Below are 21782 nucleotides of genomic sequence, written 5' to 3'. Positions count from 1 at the left end.
AACAACTACAACAAGGGCAACAAAAATGGGAAAAATGGCCTCCAGGAGCAGTGGATTCATAGTGCAGGCACTGAGGCCCAGAGATAATCCTGAAGGGGGAAAAAAAAATGCATGTTGACTTTTCCAACAACTTGATATATCTCATCAGTACTCTAAAAAGAACTGAGCATTCTGGAAGGAAAAGGAAAGCCTGTTTATCTGTTAGTCAACAGATGTTCCTTATTCTGGCCTCTCCAAGTCTATCCTTCATTCTGGAGACCACTGAGAACCATCACTTTTTATGTCATTGTTGGGACTTCCTCAGAGCAGGCTGTCCTTTTCAGATAAAGAGAGAAACAGAGGTAGCAAGGGAAAGATACCATAGGGTTCACTGTGGTAGGGACTGGGCTCAAACCTGAGTTCTGCACATAGCAAAGCATTCACAAATCCAGGTGAGCTACTTTGTTGGCCCTGGATCACAATTTTTTTTTAGATAGAGACAGAGAGACAAAGAGAAAGAGACCACAGCTTCCAAGCTTTCTTCAGTGGGAACCAGACTCAAACCTGGACCACTCACGAAGCTTTCCCACTGAAAGGAAGGGGGGGGACCAGGGACACAGAGCCCAGTTCCTTGTACTCTGCAATGTGTGCCACTGATTATTGCCTTTTTTTTTTTATTTCCACTTGATAGGACCAAGAGAAATTGAGAGGGGCAGGGGAGAGATGGAGATGGATAGAGAAAGATAGATTGATAAACCTGCAGACCTGCTTCATCACTTATGAAGCCTACCCTCAGCAGGGACTTGCACGTATCCTTTCTCTTAGTACTATGTGTGCTTGACCAGGTATGCCAGTGCCCAGCCCCTTGGACTACAACATTAAACTGACTCTTGAATTCAATCTCTTCACTTTATCCACTGATTTTTCTTTTTTTACATTAGTACTTACCTTCTAGGTAAAAGCCTTGGCTTTGGGGGATATAGTACTGAACCAAGCTATGCTGACTCTACCTTCACAATTACCATCTTTCACCTGACAACTCATGAGCAACCACAGGATTTTTATAATTGTAGGGAAAATAGCACCGTGAAGGAAAAGAACTGTGTTCTGAAAAAATAATTGGAAGGAATGTGATATGGGTGCTGAGAACTTAAGCAAACAGTGTGATGAGGTGAGAGTGTAAAAGAAAAACGTGAGTCCTAATGAAGGGACCCAAGTCAGTCCTTAAATGACTTTCCTCATTGTTCCAGTGTGTCGGCCTAGCCAGATCATTAGTGATGGTCCTAGGGGTGAAGAAACATTGTTAGCAAAATACATTGAGAATTTTCAGCACACTTTGTTTTATTGGCCATTGATTATTTGAGGGAGATCTGCCCGCCTTATCCCTCTCATTCTCTAAGACGTGGATTATGTATGGTTTTAGTTTTCTAATTTTTTGTTTTTGTTCTGGATTATCTAAAATGCTGTGTGGTCTCTGCCTCTCGCTAATATCCAGCATTTGGATGACTGAGCTCTGTAGGCAAAGTATGTGTCTGTAGGTTATAAATGAGGTTTGGGAGCTGGCAGCATGAAGACAAAACCCATGTTGATTTGCATTCCTCAGAGCTGAAGGAGGTTGTTGCCCAGTGGTCAGTCCAAGTGGTAACAACTGCTACGTCTGTCATAGTCTTTGTCCAGAGATACTCAACAGGTCTGAGTTTGCACACTCCACCCTGGACAGGAGGCGCCTCCATTCTGGGGTGCAGGGTTATTGCACTCTCTCCTTCTTTCCTGAGTTCCTGCTCTGCAGGATGACCAAGAGCTCCAGCAGCTCCAGCGACCATCTGCCCGGGCATCTGCACAGATGACAACCCCAAGGACAAGGTGGTTAAAATATCAGAAGCAGCTCAAGGTATAAGAAAGAGAGGCATCCAGTTTCCCTAGAATAGGCTGTACCCTTCTTGGGTGAAATGCCTTGGTGTATCCAACCAAGACCTGTTGTGTTTGCTGCCTTGAACTTAATTCGAAACTCAGGATGGAGTGAAAAGAGGCCATTGGGAACTCATCTGATGAAATTGGAATTCACAGTTCCATGGAAGATGAATAGTGCCTTGAGGTTGGGAGGTGCAGTCCTCTGGAAGAGTGACTAGGAATCACTGGAGGGTGTGACAAGCATAGCCCAGCTGGGGTTCAGAGACAGAGGCTAGTTAGCCACCCCTTTAGAGAGGAATGCTTGGTTTCCAAATCAAGCCCTCTCAGATTCTGATGATGGGGCAATAGTAGATAGAAGTTCTCTCTGACAAATTATCTTCAGAACACATGCACCCCCATGGGCTGTATCTGCTGACTCGGGTTTGTAAAATGTCCCTCCCTGAGGCTGCTGCCTCTGGCTAGCTCAGTGCCTTTGGGAGAAGGGCAAACCTTTTTCCTCTCTCAACCTGGGTTTTCTTTTACCTCTCTCTGTGAAATGAGGAAGATGAATTAATACAGTAGGGATATTTCATCATTTTGGGGGTAGCTATTTTAATGCCTAAATGCAATCTTACATGGCCTCCAACATGGAAACCAGATGAAAATGGAGCTGTTCTATTTGAAGCTGGGGACATCTGTCAGACTCAACCTCCTGCCCCAGGGCCACTCCTAAAACCCAACTTTCCTTAGATCCCAGTGTGAATATCATTGGATTAGGTTATCTTGAGGTCCCTTCCAGCTCTGTAATTATACTCCCTGGTGAGACAACCACAGCAGGGTTCTCTCTCTCCATTTCTCTCCTTTCTGACTCAGTCCCCAAAGCCAAAGGGTTGCTGTAAAAATCCCTAGGGATTTAAGTCAGTAGGTTTCCATGGTGGCTGACTAACTCCCCAGCCTTTGATTCTCTTGCCAGATTGATCTGTCAGACACAAGTTAAAGTTAATAGCCCCAAGGCCACCTGGTGTCCACATCCTATTTGGAACAAGGTTAATGGAACACTCATGAGCTTCCTGTATGTAATCTTGCAGGAAGAATGAGGCTCTGTGCCCTCTGTGCCCTGCCACCACCCCACAGATCATGGGCACAAGGCTGGTTTCTCCAGTGCCTACTGTGTCCACTTATCACTCAGTATGGCCACCACTGAATCCGGCACTGAACCATAAAAGAGCTTTGTCTATGTAGTCCCACACTGCCAGTTCTATCTCTGTGCTGTCTGGACAGGAATCCAGATTAGCCACTTGTTCTGAAGGTTCTCGGAGTGCTATAATTATACTTAACCAAGCAGGACTTAGTCTGTTTATTTAAGCCAAGCAAGGTTGAAATCCATTAATTAGAACATACTCTCTCTGCCCACTCCCCGAGACAACTATCACTTCAATCATCACAGATCCTGTTCTGATTATTATTCTTGCAGCTCCCTGACCCTTAATGTGAATCAGTGGATTGTCACAACTGTGAGCATGGTAGGCCAGCAAGATAGCTCACCTACATAATACACCTACTTTGCATGCATATGACCCGTGATTGAACATGGCCTTCACTCACTGGGAGAAGCTTCAGTGCTGTGTCCTTCCTTCTCTCTGTTTCCTTGTCCCTATCTGTCTGTCTGTCTATCTATCTATCTATAGAAGTCAGCTTGGTGTGTTGAAGCTCTGGCAACAAAAACAAACAAACAAAAAGCTTTAATTCTTTATCAGACTATCTGTGTAAACCTGTGACTCTCCTTGTCTACATGACGTTGAATAGCCTGTTTCCTATCCTTGATTTCTCACCCGTAAGTTAGGGCTTATAATAATACTCTCCATATATTTCCTGGGAGGAAATAAATAAATTCATGAACACAAAATGTTGTGATGATGCCGGGCATAGGCTACTAGTCAGTCATCCTGCCTGCTGGTCTTTGTTGCCCCTGGGAAAGCTGCCTGACCAATAGGGTAAAAGGAGGTTGAAACTCATTTCACACTCTGCTTTGGGGAGTCAAGAAATCCCAGGGTCCTAGAGCTGGCAAGTATCATCCATGAGTAGTTTTCTTTGTTTCTCCCAATTCACCCACATGTCAGTTGGTACATTTTTCTGACTCACCTATGGAAGGTATACCAGGCTTGGCCCTGCTGTCTTGTTGTTTGTTTTTGTTTTTCTTTTTTTCCCTCTATATTGCCCTTCACAAGGACTCTGGAATTCATACACTATCTTGGCTGATCACTCTCAGAATTTCCTATAGAACACCAGGCAGCTTGTTGGAACTCAAATTATAGTCTCTTAGATCAGCAAAGAAGGCACAGTGCTAACCCAACACAAATCCCCTACCAATGCAGACTCTTCTTTCTTTTACTAACACTCTGCTACATGTGTGGGCTGGCTTAATCCTCTTCACAGTGTGTGGCTAAGGCACTACTATCATCCCCACCTTACTGAGGATGCCCACTTGAAAATTTGTATCTCTGGGGTTTAAAGGCTTATTCGATATCACAGTTATGCCAACCTGTCTTCCTTCTATTTGGAATTATTTTCCGAGTGAGGAAATTGTAATCAACCATTATCTCATTTAAAGAATAATCCTAGGGGGCCAGGTGGTGGTACATCCAGTTATGTGCACATAGTAAAAAGCACAAGGACTCATGCAAGGATCCAGGTTTTAGCCTCTGGCTCACCACCTGCGGGGAGGAGGAGGTCACTTCACAAGTGACGAAGCAGGTCTGCAGGTGTTTGTCTCCTCCGTCTCTATCTCCCCATCCTCTCTCAATTTCTCACTGTCCTATTCAATAAAATGGAAAAAAAAATGGCTACCAGAAGCAGTGGCTTCATAGTGCTGGCACTAAGTCCCAGCAATAACCCTGGAGTAAAGAGAAAGAGAGAGAGAAGGAAAAATGACAGCATATTAGGCAAAATATTTTACCCAGAAAGTGCACTAACTTTGCCATATGTACAACTGCTTGTTTAACTAAAAGTAGACTTAAAAAAAAATTATGTAGGAGTCAGGCGATAGCGCAGCAGGTTAAGCACACATGGTGCAGAGTGCAAGGACTGGTGTAAGGATCCCGGTTCGAGCTCCCAACTCCCCACCTGCAGGGAGGGTCGCTTCACGGGCAGTGAAGCAGGTCTGCAAGTGTCTATCTTTCTCTCCTCTTCTCTGCCTTTCCCTTCTCTCTTGATTCCTCTCTGTCCTATCCAACAATGATGACATTAATAACAATAATAACCACAACAATGATAAAACAACAAGGACAACAAAAAGGAAAAAAATAGCCTCCAGGAGCAATGGATTTGTGGTACAGGCACGGAGCTCTGGTGGCAAAAAAAAAAAGCATGCAGCTAAAAACTGCTTTTTAGTTATAAGTATTTTAATGATTACTTTTTTTTGCCATTACTGGGATTTTAATACTCCAGATATGACTTTTTCAGAAAGGGGAAAAATAAAAAAAGGCAGACTAGAAAGAGAAAAGGGGGTTGAGGAGATAGCATGATGATTATGCAAACAGACTTTCATGCCTGAGACTCCCAAGCTTCAGGTTCAGTCCCCTGTACCACCATAAGCCAGAGCTGAGCTTCCTATGCTAACTTTACTTATTCCTTGAAATGGATTGAATTGCATTCCCCAAAAAGATGTGCTCAATTCTAAGCCCTATTATCTGTGAATTGACCTTATTGGAAATAGATTCTTTCAAGAATAAATCAAGTTAAGATGAAATCATGTTGGAGTCAGGTGGTCCCTCCTCCATTGACTACTAATTTTTTAAATTATTTATTTATTTATTTTATTCCCTTTTGTTGCCCTTGTTGTTGTACTGTTGTAGTTATTATTGTTGTTGTTGTTGTTGGATAGAACAGAGAGAAATGGAGAGAGGAGGGAAAGACAGAGAGGAGGAGAGAAAGATAGACACCTGCAGACCTGCTTCACCAACTGTGAGGCGACTCCCCTGCAGGTGGGGAGCCAGGGGCTCAAAGACTACTAATGTTTTGATAAGAAGAGAAGACAGAGATATGGAGTAGAGAACATCAGATAAAAACAGGAAAATACTAGAATGGTGTATCCATAAGCCAAAGAACCCCAGGCATCATCCCTTCACCCCAATAAAAACAAGAAACAGAGAGACCAAGAGAATAGATTCTCCTTCAGAGCCTCCTGAAGAAACTAACCTGGCCAGTACACCTGGAATTTGGATTCCCAACCTCTACAAGTGTGAGACGGTCAATTTACATTGATTTAGGTCACCCAACTTGTGATATTTGTAATCTTCAGAAATGAATCCTATTGTCTATATGCACCTTGGTTTTAAAAAGCAGCTCATCTGAATGAGAGTCTTAACAACAGGGCGGAGCATAAGAGCCGTGAAATGTGACAGATCAGCCATAAAGCTCAGTGTGCATTTCTAGAGTAAGTGGGCAAGAGGGTATAGGGGGCAAATAACGGAAACCCAAGCACTGCCAGTGCCTCAGAGTTACGCCATACATTAGCCTGAGTGATGATGTAAGTGGCTTACCCTCCAGCTCCATATGCTCACAGGCAAGGCCCTTACGACCTTGGGGACACTGACAACTGCAGCTGGTGCCTGTGAGTATAGGCTCCCCATTGTTGAAGCAAGGCCCACAGCGGCAGGCGTTGAATTCCATCAAGTACTGGTCCAAGGCCCGACGCAGGTTCTGGCGTTTGGTATCCAAGGGTCCCAGGTTTGTGTGCTGCAGGATCTTATAGATGGGTTGCATCTGTGGGTACAAAATGAAAAGCCCCCCCCCCCCAAGTCTGAGGTATTTCCAGAGTCCCAGAACCCAAGAGCTGGACTTCAGAGCTTCTAAAAACCTTGCTACATGCCAGGCCCAGAGCCAGACAGAGAAGGTTTTCCTACACTGGATCCTCCCAGCTACTTTGTGATACAGGTGCTAACCTTTGCAGCTCTTAGATGGAGTGACAGCTCAGTGTCTGAGTGGCTTACTAAGTAGGATCACAAAGTTGAGTGTCAGAGTCAAAAGGAACTTGTACCTATCTAATGCAGAGACTTGTGATTGCTGATCTCAAGGGCAGAGCGAAACTATTTGTGCTAGTACATCCACCACCTTCAGAACATTTAGGAAATGGAAAATATGAGCTATTGGTGTGTGTGTGTGTGTGTATGCATGTGCATGTGCATGTTTGTGTGTGTGCATGTTTGAGCATTCATGACAAAAAGCACAGAAATTGAATCCAGAAATATCTGACTTCAAGCTCAACCACTTCTAGCTATATGATCACTCTTACATCATAGCTATCGCCTTCTTCCTCTGCTGAAAAATGAGACTAGTACTGTCTACCAGGTATATTGTGAGAATTCACAATGAAAGGAAAGATCTATCATGTAGTAAAAAGCTAAATAAGTAGTGTTCACCTCCTAGCTGTATGGCCTAGGACTCTTAAATGTCCCAAAGTTTGGATGTCATTGTCAATAATATAGGAGTAATAACTTCCTAGAATTCTTTGAGCATCTGAAGAAGTTATGAATGTGAAACACCATTGCAAAAAGGAAAACAGTATAAAAGAAACACTATTTTATTAGGCATGATGACAACAAAGTTCTATATGTTTCAAATTGCATGCACATGTGTTTATTTTCAGCATGTTTATGAAACTGTTTTACCACATGATGATAAAATGAAAGTTCTGCTCTAGATCTCTCATTTTTCAGAAGAGGAATCTGAAGCCCTGAGAGGAAAATGATTTGCTACGGTCTCAAAGCACTTTAGATACAGGGCTGGGACACAGTGGAGCAACCTCACTTCTCTAGAATCAAATGTCAGTAGAGGTCACTCACAGTTACCTTGAATGGTTTCCTGGAAATGTGTACAGAAAGACCAGTAGCAAACAGACCTTGACCAGTGATCAGGAACTATCACTGTGGTCACCAAACTGGTTGTGTGAGGCATGAAAAAAACCTGAGTCAAGGGAGGGGGGAACCATTTACTGGAAGTTCAGGGAATTTGGCCTAGTTGTTGGGAAATTTATACAGAATGGGTGAAATGTGATTCTCTTGGATGAAAGACAACTCTGGTTCTAGGGATGGCCTGAATCTTATCTATCTATCTATCTATCTATCTATCTATCTATCTATCTATCTCTGTCCCCACTATCTTCCCCTTCTCTATCACTTTCTCTCTATCTCTATCCAAAACAAATAATAAAAAATACAACTATGTTTAATGATTTATCTTGCATAGTAATAGAAGTAGTTTAACCGCTGGTAGAACATCCACTTCCTTTGCTGTTTGAATAGTTTTAATCCCTTTGTGAGATTAAGGTTTTAAGTCAAGATGTATCAGTTTCAGCTTTTATTGACCAGATATCCCTTTGTTGTGATGTGTCCTTTGCAGTTGGGTATTTAGCAGTATTCCTGTCTTCTACTGCCTAGATGCCAGTAGCACCCTACAAACCAAGACATTAAAAAAGTGTCTTTGACATTATCAAACATCCCTTGGGGAGCAAAACGAACCCTAGTGATTGAGAACCATGGCTTTAAGCAAGATTCTGAGATAGAGGAAAGTGAAGGTAAGTGTGAAGGCCTTCAATCCAGGTTCTGCCAAATATGAACTCTAAGAATATAGACAATCAACTTGATTTCTTGGAGCCTCAATTTTCCAGTCTTTGCAACAGAGAGAAACATATCTGTTTCAGAGGTGTATTGTAATTAGGAGATGAGATTATTTAGAGCAGAAGCAGCAGGCTCCAGCTTGGGACCACACTCAACAATTTGTCTTTGCATGTTCCGTGAGCTATGAATTGTTTTTAAATTTTCAGGAAATTGTGGGTAAAATTAAAGGGAAAGATTGGGAAGATTACAATATCTCTATTGATAAGGGGAATGGAGAAGAAAATGAACGTCTAAAGCAGAGAGTGTAGTTAGGCCCATATAATCTAAAACTACCCGATTTCTTACCAAAAAGTTTTTGCCAATTCTCCATAAGCCAGTGATATATATATATATATATATATATATATATATATATATATGTATATATATGTATATATATATTTAAAGTGTGTATAAATTCAACTTATTCTAATGTGATCCGGGCCTGAAGAAATTCTGATCATCCTAGTATAAAACCAGACACTGCCCAGATATTAGCTTTCTGAGGACTAGTTGGGATCTAAAGACATGCAGGGCTGGGGGAGACCACTCATTCAGTGTGCAGTTACGTTTCATCTTATCCTCTGATAGGCTCATAATAAGAAATATGAAATCATCTGGTCTGCTTCACTTTCATTCCTCGTGGATGTAGAATTTCTTCAACTGAGAAAACACTTACCTCAAAATCAATAACAGTAGGATTATACTTTAATGACCTCCCCCAGGAACGATAAGTAATGGTGCTGCTGTTTGCTGCCAAGCCACCACCCCAGCCAGTACTGCCACCTTGGACCCGAGAAATGGCATTTTCAATGATCTTATTCTTCTCGTCACCATCTGTTATCAAGAGGTTAATTGTATTAGCTCATCCCCCCTCAAAAAGAAAAAGAGAGAAAGAAAGAAAGAAAGAAAGAAAGAAAGAAAGAAAGGAAGGAAGGAAGGAAGGAAGAAAGAGAGAGAGAAAGAAAGAAGGAAGGAAGGAAAGTCAAAGCACAAATTGTCAAATTCAGAATAGGTAACAAAGAAATGCAAAACTGAAAAATAGACCCACCCTCTGAATAGGAAAAGATCCTGGGAAGATATGTCAGCCTGACATGTTGAATGGGAAAACAGATGACCATTCATTCATTCATTCACTTATACTGTCATATGTTAAATAAATATTTACTCATTTCCTGCTGTATGCAAAATAGATACTCTGGCAGATGTCTCTATGGTTCTCCGTGAGTATATAGAGAAAGATGTGAAATGCGGTCAGATTTATAGTAGGCATGAAATATGTTTAGGAAGGTGAGTTTTCTAGAAAGGTGAATGAGTGTGTACATGTAAGTGGAGAGGAAAGAAGGGTCTCAGAGAGAAAGAGTGAGAAGTATGAGAAGTGTAATGCAGTGAACTGCTTAAAGCTGTTTCATACAGACTTCACTCACTTCAGTATAGCCTTCTCTCCCACCTTAAAAAAATGTACTCAAGGGCTGGAAAGATAACTCACTGGGTAGGTATGTGTCTTATCATATGTGTCATCCACGTTCTAACCTTTACACTGTGGGAAGATCCAGTGCTATAGGGTCTGTCTGACTGATTGAATGAGAAAGCAGCCCACAGTGGTGAAAGCACACATGTGCAAAACCCCAGTTCCACAGTTGATGCCTATATCTACTACCTGCTAGATGAATGGATGGCATGTTACTACACACATCAACTTGTTCAGGAAATAATGCAAAGATTTCCTGGACACTCTAATACTCATTCTTTGGGGTTATTGGTGACCATATTCTCTTCTCCTACCAGACATGTTTCCTTCCACTGGATTCCCAACAGCTGACTTTCTAGGTTCTGTTCACACCTTTGTTTTGTCTCACTTCATACTGTGGCTTTGTCTCATGCTTGAAATCCAAGAGGTTATATCAAAGAAGTCAACTATTTCTTTTTTTTTAAATTTATTCCCTTTGTTGCCCTTGTTTTATTGTTGTAGTTATTGTTGTTGTAGATGTTGTAGTTGTTGGATAGGACAGAGAGAAATGGAGAGAGGCGGAGAAGACAGAGAGGGGTTGGGAAAGATAGACACCTGCAGACCTGTTTCACCACTTGTGAAGTGACTCCCCTGCAGGTGGGGAGCCAGGGGCTGGAACCAAGATCCTTATGCCAGTCCTTGAACTTTGCACCATGTGTGCTTAACCCGCTGTGCTACTGCTGGACTCCCTAAGTCAGCTATTTCTAAATGTTGTTTCAGAATAAAGCCAACACAGATCACTTATTTGGGGTACTAGCAGCTATGTAGTGTGGCCATACACTGAAAGAGGAGAATAATTGTCCCTGCTTTGACTATGTGTTCAAGGGAATCTAGATCCATTACTAAATACTTGCCTATTTTACCACCTCCAATATTTTCACAAGATTTTCCTGATAGACCTCCTCCAATTTGGGTATTCTCCTTATAGTCATAGGTAATACCCAGAGAGCCTCCAAAACATTTCTCGACATCTTTACTGGTAACAGCTATATCAGGGAAACAGGAAAAAATGATGAGCTATAAGAAGATGGTTAACATGGTATATTCAGTTCATAGTAAAAGTCAAAGGAACATAGGTTGAAATCCTAGTTTTTAAACCTAATTTTAGTGTCCTTTTCTAAATAGAGGTTATAAAAAATTATTGAAATGAGAAAGAATATTTATTGCTCAAGCTTGCTGCTCACAAATGCAAGTTTCCTTTCCTCTGTATACTTTCCACAGAGCCTCCTTGATCTGTACAGTAATTTTCTTCTCAGTCTCCACCCACCCCATCCTAGAGCAGTGCCTGGCCTATGATCAGAAATATTTGCACTCTACAGTTTTGCACATGCTGCCCTTCAGATAAGTAACCTCCCTCCATCCCTTTTTGCTGTCTTTCCAAAGTCTACTCAAGTCTCAACATTCACTCCATTTTAAGTCCTTTTTTAAAGCTACCAGTGTGTTTTATTTGTGCCTGATGATTACAGATTACATCTGTTACAATTATTTTTGCCAGGTCCTCATTTATACACACTCTCATGTGCATGAGCGCACACACACACACACACACACACACACACACACACACACACTCGAACTGAAGATCAATTAGAAAGTGGATGACTTTCCCTAGGGCATCTCTGGTCTCTGACCACACATGAGAACTGTCTTATATCTGAGAATCCATCAAGAAGTATGTATTTAGGAGATGAAGAACGTAATTCTCCATGCAGTAACTTGTCCCAGAGACTATAAATGGAACAAAAGGGTTTCTTTTTTTTAATATTTAATTTATTCCCTTTTGTTGCCCTTGTTTTTTTATTGTTGGCGTAGTTAGATAGGACCGAGAGAAATGGAGAGAGGAGGGGAAGACAGAGGGGGAGAGAAAGACAGACACCTGCAGACCTGCTTCATCGCCTGTGAAGCACTTCCCTTGCAGGTGGGGAGCCGGGGGCTTGAACCAGGATCCTTATGCCGGTCCTTATGCCTGGCGCCACGTGCGCTTAACCCGCTGCACTACCGCCCGACTCCCACAAAAGGGTTTCTAACCCTTGGTCTTCCTGGGATCATAAGATTAAAAAAATAGACTAGAGTAAGATAATGGTCACACTACAGAGTTGTTGTTTTTGTTTGTTTGTTTTTGTTTTTCAACAGTATTATCACTGGGGCTCAGTACCTACGTGACTGCACCACTCCTGGCAGCCCTTCTTTCCTCCCTCCCTTCCTTCCTTCCTTCCTTCCTTCCTTCCTTCCTTCCTTCCTTCCTTCCTTCCTTCCTTCTTCCTTCCTTCCTTCCTTCCTCCCTTGTCTTTCTTCCTTATTTTCTTTTTTGCTTTCTCTCCATTCTTTAAATAGAAAGTGAGAGATATCACAGCACCACTGCACTTCTTGTGGAATTCCACCCCTTAGGGGCTCCCATAAGCTAGCCAAGACCTCAAACCCAGGTCCTTGATCATGGCAACTTGCACATTTTACCAAGTGAGCCAACTCCCAGCCTGCTCCCCCTACCAGAACTCAACTTTATTAGAAGCTACAGTCTCTGCAAATTTGTATGCTGGAGCCAGCATTTTATAAATGCCATGACTTTTAATAGAAACTGCACAGTAATCCCTAACATCGTTGTATCTTTCTGGTGAAAGCACAAAGGAAAAATTATTTTAACCTGTAACGCAATTTGACCAAGGGTTAAATTTGGCCTTTGCAAGGGAGTATTAAACAACAAAACTTGATTTACTTACATTTTCATTAAATGGCAAACTCTGTGAGGTCAAAGGCTTATGTATTTTTCTTATTATACTCACTTTTGTTTTTTTAATATTTTATTGAAATAATTATTGAAATGCTGCGCTGTAAAATTATATAAGTTTTTGGTGTGATTATTACAGATCAGCAACCATCTATGCCACTAACCATCTCATTCTATACAGTTAACCTCTCTTGCCCAATTTATCCGTGCCTTTGTTCACTCCTGGTTAGTCTTATAGTCTAAACGTTTATTTGTTATTTAGTTACTTGTTTTGTCTCTGAGTGTATCTTTGTCTTCCATTATTTGACTTATTTCACAGAGCATAATACCCTGTGGATCTATCCATATTGTTGTGAATGACAGTATATTATTTTTTTAATACCTGAGGAATATTCCACTGGGGTCAGTATTACTCAGCTATTAAAAAAAAAAAAAGGTAAAATGTTGTCACTTGAAACAATATGGATGGACCCAGAGGGCATTATGCTTACTGAAATAAGTCATATGGAGAAAACTGTCCCCTGAGAAAACATTATTTAGCCTTGAAAATCAAGAAATCTTGCTAGTGACAGCAACAGTATGCAAAGTAAAATAAATCAGATACAAAAATTTTAAAAAATACTACACAATCTCACATGTACAATTTTTAGATAGCAAATGTGTAGGAACATAAAACAGTGATTTCCAGGGGTGGGTGAGTGGAGGATATGAGAGGATATTGGCCAAAGGTAGCAAAGTTACAGTTATATGGGATGAAGAAATGTAGAGATGGGGCTGGGTGGTGGCACACCTGGTTGAGCGCACATTACAGTGCACAAGGACCTGGGTTCAGGTCCTCTGTCCCCACCTGCAGGGGAAAGCTTTGCAAGTGATGAAGCAAGGCTGCAGGTGTCTGTCTGTTTCTCTCCCTCTTATCTCCCTGTTCCTCTCAATTTCTATCTCTATCCAATAAACAAATAAAGATAATAATAAAATAAAAAAGAAACAGAAATCAAATGTACAACCTGATAACTGTAGTTAATAATATTACATACAACAGTGAAAATTTGCAGAGTGAGGAGATTCTGGCGCTGTCATCACAGAAAGGTGAAAGAATAATGTTAATTAGTTGACTGAAGTAATTTCACTCTCTATATCAAATTGTCATGTGGTATTCTTTAAATACACACAAACTTCATCTCTAAAACAACACAAGGTAAATTTCATTCACTGACACTCTGTAAGCTTAGAAAAGGATTGTGGTACCACTGGTCTCAGTTTCTTATTCATAAAGGGCAGGGCTGTTCATGTCCAAAAACCCTTTCCCTGTGCCAGTGAATCTCAGCATCTGAACAAGTCTCTTAAGTGATACTCTAGACACCAGCACTCAGCACCAAGCAAAGGGCTTCTTCTGCTGTTTTTGTTCAAGCACTTTTGATTTTAATGCATTACTAATTAAGGAAGATTTAGCATATTTAATTGTTTTGATTAAAAAATGCTTCAACAGTGATAAACAAAAGTGGATGAAAGGAATTCATGGGCAGAAGCCAGAGTGATTACTTAGGTGAGTGGTGGAGTGATTCCTAATAAAGCTACAGGACTAGCTGATTAATGGGGGCTGAAGGGTGCCTTGGAGGGATTATGTTCATGAAGGGTCTGCTTGCAGTCTATCACGTGCTGCTGGGAGAACAGAATTCCAGCTTGATTTCAGCAGCACGACTTAAACTGCAAAGAATAGCTTTCTAAGAAACTCCAATTAGGGTACCAGCCAGCAAAGGGAGTTCTGTGGCTTATGAAGAATCATAGAATGTGAGAGCTAAACATGTCCTTAGACACCCAGCCCACACTTTTCATTTTTAGTTGGGATCTGTAGTTCATAAAGGTTAATTAACTTGCCTAAGTCCATCCAGCCGGGGGGGGGGGGGGGGGGGAAACGGTGGAATTGAGATTCCAACTCAAGTCTGTATTTCTTAGTGACTATGATATTTTTATTAATTCCAGTTATTGCATCAGATTAAAGAATTCTTTTAGAAAATCGGAGACTTTTGTAAACACCTACTCTATACTGTTATATGTTAAGTGATGTAAGCATATGAATACAACTAATAATATAGTACAAATCTAACTAAGTTAGATCCTATCCTTAGGAAGCTAGCTGCCTAGGACTGTATGTTAAATGAAATCGTTTGTATCCTGGGTGTTGTTTGTTTCTATTCAATATATACCAAGGAGGCAAGAGAAGTCTCTTGTTAGAAGCCATGTAAGATGTCAAACCAAAGCTGTCTACAGAAAGCCATTGGGAAACCAAACCCAGAAATCTGGATGAGGGTGGACTAGGTCAAACCTGGTACCAGATTCCAGAACTGGGAGCTGCTATTAGAAGCCAAGACATGGAACCAAAGAAAGAAATTTCAAGTGGAGAGTAGCAGAAGGAGCAGGAAAAAGGTGTGGAAAGCTTGTGTAGTACTTACCCAGATGAGTGTGTGTTCTGTGTGGACTGATTATATATTTAGAACCAGGCAATGCTGCGTCATGAATTCCTTCGCCCACTCCCATCAGACTGGACTTGTTAGACGCCAGCATAAGACCAGGTCACACTGAAGTTTGCAAAGGGATTTTGGACTCAGTGAATTCTGGAATTAATTATTCTCCATCTTATCTACATATTAAGATTTTCCAGTATACTTATTAAAAATACAGGTTCTTAAACCATAGCATTTGTCAATTCTGATATATTTCTGAGTAGTCAGTAATCTATATTTTAAAGTTTTATTGTTTTTTATAATTTATTTGATTTCATAGGACAAAGATAAATTGAGAAGGGAAGGAGAAGTAGGGTGGGAGAGAGAGAGAGAGAGAGAGACATGCAGCTCTGTTTCAGTACTCATGAAGGAGTGTTCACCTCTATAGGAGAGGACTGGACTGGGAACTTGAACCTGGACTCTTGTGCACTTAACCAGGTGCACTACTGCCTGGCTTTGAAATCTGTACTTCAAACAACTTTCCCAGAGAATTCTTGCACAGCACATCTAGAGCCAAATATTGAGAACTACAGTCCCACAGAGAACTTCTAGTGATCTGCCACAGAGCACTGGCTTCTGACCCATTTCAGTCAATGCCCACCTTTGATGCAAGTTAACAGTCAGGCTAGTCATATCCATCAAGAGGAGAAAACTAGGTAATGTCAAGGACAGATGAATAAATGGGATCAAAGAAAGTTCCCAATCCAAACATCACAGCACTAAACTAGCTAGGAAAGCTGTAACATCCTATTTTAGGATCAAAACACCAATTGTAAAAACACAGTAACAAATAGACATGGTTCAACAGGAAAACAAGAGAAAAGACCATAGACATTTGGGTAACTTAAAACTTAATAGAGCAATGAAGCTAGGGGGAAAGACAGGAATTTATCTCATTCTCATGCACACAAAGAAATCCAGAGCTTGATGCAAAGTTCTCAGAGTCCTAATTTTTAAAAGAAAATATTACTGTACATTTATTCGATGTTATTCAGTCTTAATTGAGAGGAAGGAAATTCCATAACAGTATGGTTGAGCCAGTATAATAAGAGAAATACTAGTTATGGAAGAATAAATATGGCATGGTTCCATTTTAATGGAATCTTTATGAGACTTGAACCATAGTTTCCATGAGAAGGGGAAGCTGGGAAAAAGAACCACTTAAAGGGTAGAAGTCTTGGTGATGCAAGATGGGTAAGTTAGATATGCTATACAGCATTACAGTTAAGGATACCACATTGAGGGGGCTAGGTTCAAGCATCTGGTTTCCACATGCAGGGGGAGGTTTGACAGGTGGTGGAGTGTTGTCAAAGGTCTCTCTCTTTCTCCTTATCTCTCTGTCTCTCACCGTCCCTCAAAAAGAAAAAAAAGTTACTAGGAATGGTGGAGCCATGCACATACTGAGCCCTAGCAATAACCTTGGTGACAAAACAAACAAATAAAACAAGTAATAAGATCATACATTTAAAAACTTGTTAAGAAAGTGTATTTTAAGGTGGGGTAGGTATCATAATGGATATACAAAGAGACTGTCATGCCTGAGGCTTCAAAGTCCCAGGTTCAGTCCCCCAATCCTCATAAACCATGGCTGATCAGTGCTCTGTTAAAAAAAGTATATTTCATGTTAAGTATTCTTACCACAATAAAGTAAAATAAAATAATAGAGAATGATCAAAGAAGAATACACATGAAATTCAAAACCATGCCCTTTTGGGAATGTCTGAGAGGTTGAGATTGTCACTTATCAAGGGAGGAAGGAGAATCTTTATGAGAGACCAATAGTATTTGATTCAACACTTCAAAGACTTGTCTTGAAGAAGAGTAATGAGGTTTGTTGGTGTAGTTACAAAGGCATAAACCAGGGCCAAAAGGACTGGAAAATGGGTTTTGGCTCAATACATCATCGTCTGTTACAATGGTGAGAAATCAAGGAGAAATAAGTTGTCTCATCAGGCAGTGAGCACCTTATTCCTGGAGGAACCCAGGTAGGAGCTGTTTCCCAAGAGAGGCAAAGTAGAAAGACTAGGAAGAATTGACTAGTGGTCTTTTAAGGTATCTTTTTAAAAACACAGGGCTAGGTAATGACAACATGTATAAGGCCACTGAGCAACCTCCCTGACCCAATCCAGCACCACCCCACTCACTACCCATTGGACTCCCATGTGCCGTAGGTTTAAAAATTCTGTTTCAATGTGACTCTGAAGCAGAACCATGCAGCTTGACTTCTGAAGTGCCAGAACACAGCAAGTCTATGTCATTCCTCAGATTGAAAGCATCAGGTGGAAAACAGCAGGTGTAATGCATTATTTATCTCTTTGCAACAGATAAATGCCATTCAAGTTTCTGTGATCTGTCAGTTATGTTTCTTTGCTGTGTTGGTTGTCTCCAAATACAGTATTAGAATGGAAGAGAAGAATCATGGAGTCAGTTTCATGCCATAGCATTGGGAAAAATGATTGCTTTATCCAGCCTGGGCTGCCTGTGTTGGGAGTACTAAGTAACTTACCTGCCCCCTCAGTGTTTCTGTTTATCTATTCAAAACCATGACTCCTCCCAGCCAACAGAGGAGAGAAATACCTCTTGTCTTTCTATGTGCACATGTCTCTCTGACTAGATTGTCTTCTTACCAATTTTTTGTTGTCAACACTCTGGGCCAACTTTTTCAGGTAGATAAACTTAAAGAGAGAAAGATACCAGAGCACTGAAGTGTCCTCCAGTGTGCTAGGGACCAGGCTCTAATATGGGCCATGCACATGACAAAGTAGGTATGCTCCCAGATGAGCTGTCTCTCTGCCCTCCCTTACCTATTTCATTGAGTTTCTCTAGCTTAGCACTAGAAAACCTACCCTTCTCCCAAGCATTCTCTTTCTGTAGCCTCACTGTACATTCTTTTTTTTTACTCTTAATGGCATCCTTATGCTTCTCTCCTGCATAGTGTTTAGCATTTTTCTGTAATTGTCAACTTTGTTGTCTACTTTTCAGATATTCTATAGACTTACAATATCATCCTTGAGTTTACAAGGCTTGGCACAGAGCCTGACTTGTGACAACTTTCTGGTAGTACATGGGGTTGGCTGATATTAATCTATTTAGAAAAAATTCCTAGGACTGGAGAGATATCTCATTGGGTAGGACATGTGCCTTATCAAGCATGTGAGTCAGGTTTGAGGTCCAGTATTGTAGTGACTCCCCTTTCTGTCTGAATGAAAAAGTCAGCTCATAAGAGGCAAAATCACACATTTTTTTGCACCTGCCCTCTCCCCCCAAAAAAGATCACAGCAGAGAGTCAGGCAGTAGTGCAGCAGGTTAAGCTCAAGGACAGGCACAAGGATCCTGGCTCCCCACCTGCAAGGGAGTCCCTTCACAAGCGGTGAAGCAGGTCTGCAGGTGTCTATCTTTCTCTCCACCTCTCCGTCTTCCCTTCCTCTCTCTATTTCTCTCTGTCCTATCTAACAATGACTACAACAATAAAACAACAAGGGCAACAAAAGGGAATAAATAAATATTAAAAAGCAAAAAAAGAAAAGAAAAGAAAAAACTCTCAGCAGTGCTTTGGGAAGTCACATCTTTTAGCTAATGATAGAACTCCTATCTTTGGAATATCACATTTCACAGAGAGTCAATATTTTATAAATCACTTCCACCTACATTTCCTCACTGAAGACACAAAGTAAAATTATGAGAACTTGCCAATGTAATAAGCACAAGGCTTGCAAAAAGGGCAAAGACTGTGATGTGTATGAGTGTGACTTCTGGAACCAGTGTTTTATATTCCCCTTATACTGAGGCTTCTGGTAAATGAAGTTATTTAACCTCTTTGTACTTTGTTTTCCCCATTTGTAAAATGGGAATTATTCCAGTTATTAAACAAGTATCCAGCAAATCTTAGCCATCATTGTTAGGTAACTTGCCCAGACTTCCATAACTGACAAGTCCGAGAATCAGGCTTTGCCGCACAGTTGGTTCAACCCAAACTTGGTGCCCTTTCCACTTCTCCACACTCTGTAAATAATGTTTGACATGTGGCAAGAGCAGTAAAGCCCTACTAAGCCCCTCATTCCATGACCACTTCTTTCTACAAACCCCCTTCTAGAAAGGATACAGTGTTCCTACTGGACAGTGTTGGGAGTTCAATCCTAGGTCTCCTTCCAACCTGGCTAGGATCCACTTTGGAGACTTGGACCATATTAAATGACTCAGGTCACACCAACATGCAGACTGAGCTGCAATTGGACTTTGCAACTGACTTTCTTGGTCATATTATTTGTCTTCTCTGTGGTACAGTTTTCTCCTCTAAAAGAACTGTTTTGAATTAGGAGGCTAATGGTTTACAGTCCAGTTGTTGGCACATGGGTACAGTTTCCCATCTCATCATGACAAGCGATTTTTACAGTGTCTACCTCATAGAGTTGTTGTGAGCGTCAAGTGAGTTGGTAGTAAGGACCAATGGTTACTACTGTTACTATAGCCAGAAATGTTCTGCATCAGTCCATGAATCTCTTGGTTCCTGATTCTGATTCTAAAAATTAAAGAGTGAGGAAGACTAATGAGTTTGTGGGAAAAGAAATTCCCTCTCAGTGTCTCTGCAGTATACACTGTTAAACTATGGGTGAAGGTGTACCATGTGCACTCAGCCAGGTGCACCACCACCTGGTCTCCCATAAGTGAAGAGGTAAAGACAAAAGGAAATAGCTCACCTGGTAGTATCCCTTATGTGCTAGGCAAACATTTTCCAGCTGTTACTTAATATCCATACCACATACCACAACAGATAATGTGGTTCCCATTTTAGAGATGAGCAAGTTGAGACTTAGCTGATTTAAGACTCTTGCCCAGAATTACACAATAAGTGAATAGTAAAACGGGATTGAAGCAAAGTGTGTGTACCCTTCTTGTCCCACAATCTTGTCAATCATTGTTTAATCACTAATAAAATAAACTTTTAAAAAAATCCAGAGCTAATGATGGAGCTAGGTGCCCCCAGGAGTGATTTTGACATCTCACCTTTCTTTGAAAGGCTGAGGCTATTTTCAATGACAAGATAGAAAATTCAACACCATGGCAAAATCAGCAGGATGGTGCTGAGAGCCTCTCAATTTCATGTGTATGCAAATGACTTAAGGGGGGTTGGGGGTGGGGACAGAGCCAAGACACCAGGAGTCTTCTGTCAGTCAATCAATACCATCCATCACTGCGAAGTCTGGTTGCCATGGAAACTGGGGGATAAAGCCTCCAGCTTGTTAGAATCTAGTGCATGTCTGTTCAGGGTGACTGGTTGGCTAGCAGGCACAGCAAGTCCTGAACCAGCTCAGGCTAAACAGCCATGACTATAGGTTCCTGCCCACTCACCCTCCCTACTGTTCAACTTCACTCTCCCTACTGTTCAACCTGTGTCAGACCCTTTATGAATCCAGTCCTAACTCTCTTGAGAGAAAGGAAAGTTTCAGAGGATGCTTCTCCTATAGGGGCTTGGATTCTGAGCCATCCCCACTAGAAAGACACTGACTCTGCAATGGGTTAACCTATGGGCAGACTCCAGGGAAGCAGGTAGTTGCCTTAGTGTTGTGCACAGAGCTACCCCCCTGGGTTCCTGAAGCACCTGAAATAGGCTCCCATTCCATGACTGTTAGGCAGAAAGGCTGCCTAAAAAGCCAAATCTAAGCTGAGGTCAAGGATGAGTAAGTATTAGTTGGGTGAAGGGTAAGTAGAGCAGAGTAGAATTCCAGGTAGAAATATCAGCACATTCCTTCTGATTAAAAAATTGGGGCAGCTTGCAACGTTCCTACTCATGACCACAGAATGTGAGCTCAGATCTACAGGGCTGCAGAGGTCACATAGGCTCCTAAGCTGAATATGGGCCCCAGATCACATCAAATTGATGGGGTTTACAGTCAATCATATTTATACACCTTTCCCATATTTGGGAGCTACTGTCTTCCCTGATCCAGCTTTCTGGTCCTTTTTCTGCATATCAGATGTCAGGATCAGGAAAAAAAAATAGTATAGTTATGGGCTCTTTGGAATATAACTAAAATATGACTACTATCTACAAAATGGAGACCCCCCCCAACTCTTCATATGAACTTTTTCAGCCTTTGGGTTCATGATTAGTCAACAATTTTTTTGCCTCTAGATGTTAACTCTTTTTTCAGGCATCAGGTTCCAGATGCTAACATGATACCAACTGGACTTCCCTGGGCAGACAACCCTACCAATATGTCCTGGAGTCCCACTTCCCTGGAACCCCGCCCCAATAGAAAAAGAGAGAGACAGCCTGGGAGTATGGTTCGACCTGTCAATGCCCATGTTCAGCGGGGAAGCAATTACAGAAGCCAGACCTTCTACCTTCTGCACTCCATAATGACCCTGGGCCCATACTCCCAGAAGGATAATAGGAATAGGAAAGCTATCAGGGAAGGGGATGGGATACAGAGTTTTGGTGGTGAGAACTGTATAGAGTTGTACCCCTTTTATCCTATGGTTTTTGTCAGTGTTTCCTTTTTATAAATAAATTTAAAAAA

General features: G+C 41.3%; 1 protein-coding gene across 1 annotated transcript in view; it reads right to left on the bottom strand.

Annotated features, from left to right (window-relative positions):
- Nucleotides 1–1295: 1295 nt before the first annotated feature.
- C8A (complement C8 alpha chain) overlaps nt 1296–21782 on the bottom strand; it is a 78602-nt gene continuing 58115 nt past the window's right edge. The window contains exons 8-11 of the mRNA XM_016185978.2: nt 10879–11021; nt 9205–9351; nt 6411–6633; nt 1296–1814 (exon numbers count right to left, since the gene is read on the bottom strand). Of these exons, the coding sequence (XP_016041464.2) occupies nt 1663–1814; nt 6411–6633; nt 9205–9351; nt 10879–11021 (665 nt within the window). The 3' untranslated portion in view covers nt 1296–1662. The remainder of the gene's footprint in view (nt 1815–6410; nt 6634–9204; nt 9352–10878; nt 11022–21782) is intronic.

Source organism: Erinaceus europaeus, chromosome 13, assembly GCF_950295315.1.
Source record: "Erinaceus europaeus chromosome 13, mEriEur2.1, whole genome shotgun sequence".
Lineage (NCBI taxonomy): Eukaryota > Metazoa > Chordata > Mammalia > Eulipotyphla > Erinaceidae > Erinaceus > Erinaceus europaeus.
Note: the sequence above shows the minus strand (reverse complement) of the source record. Positions and strands in the feature narration are given on the sequence as shown.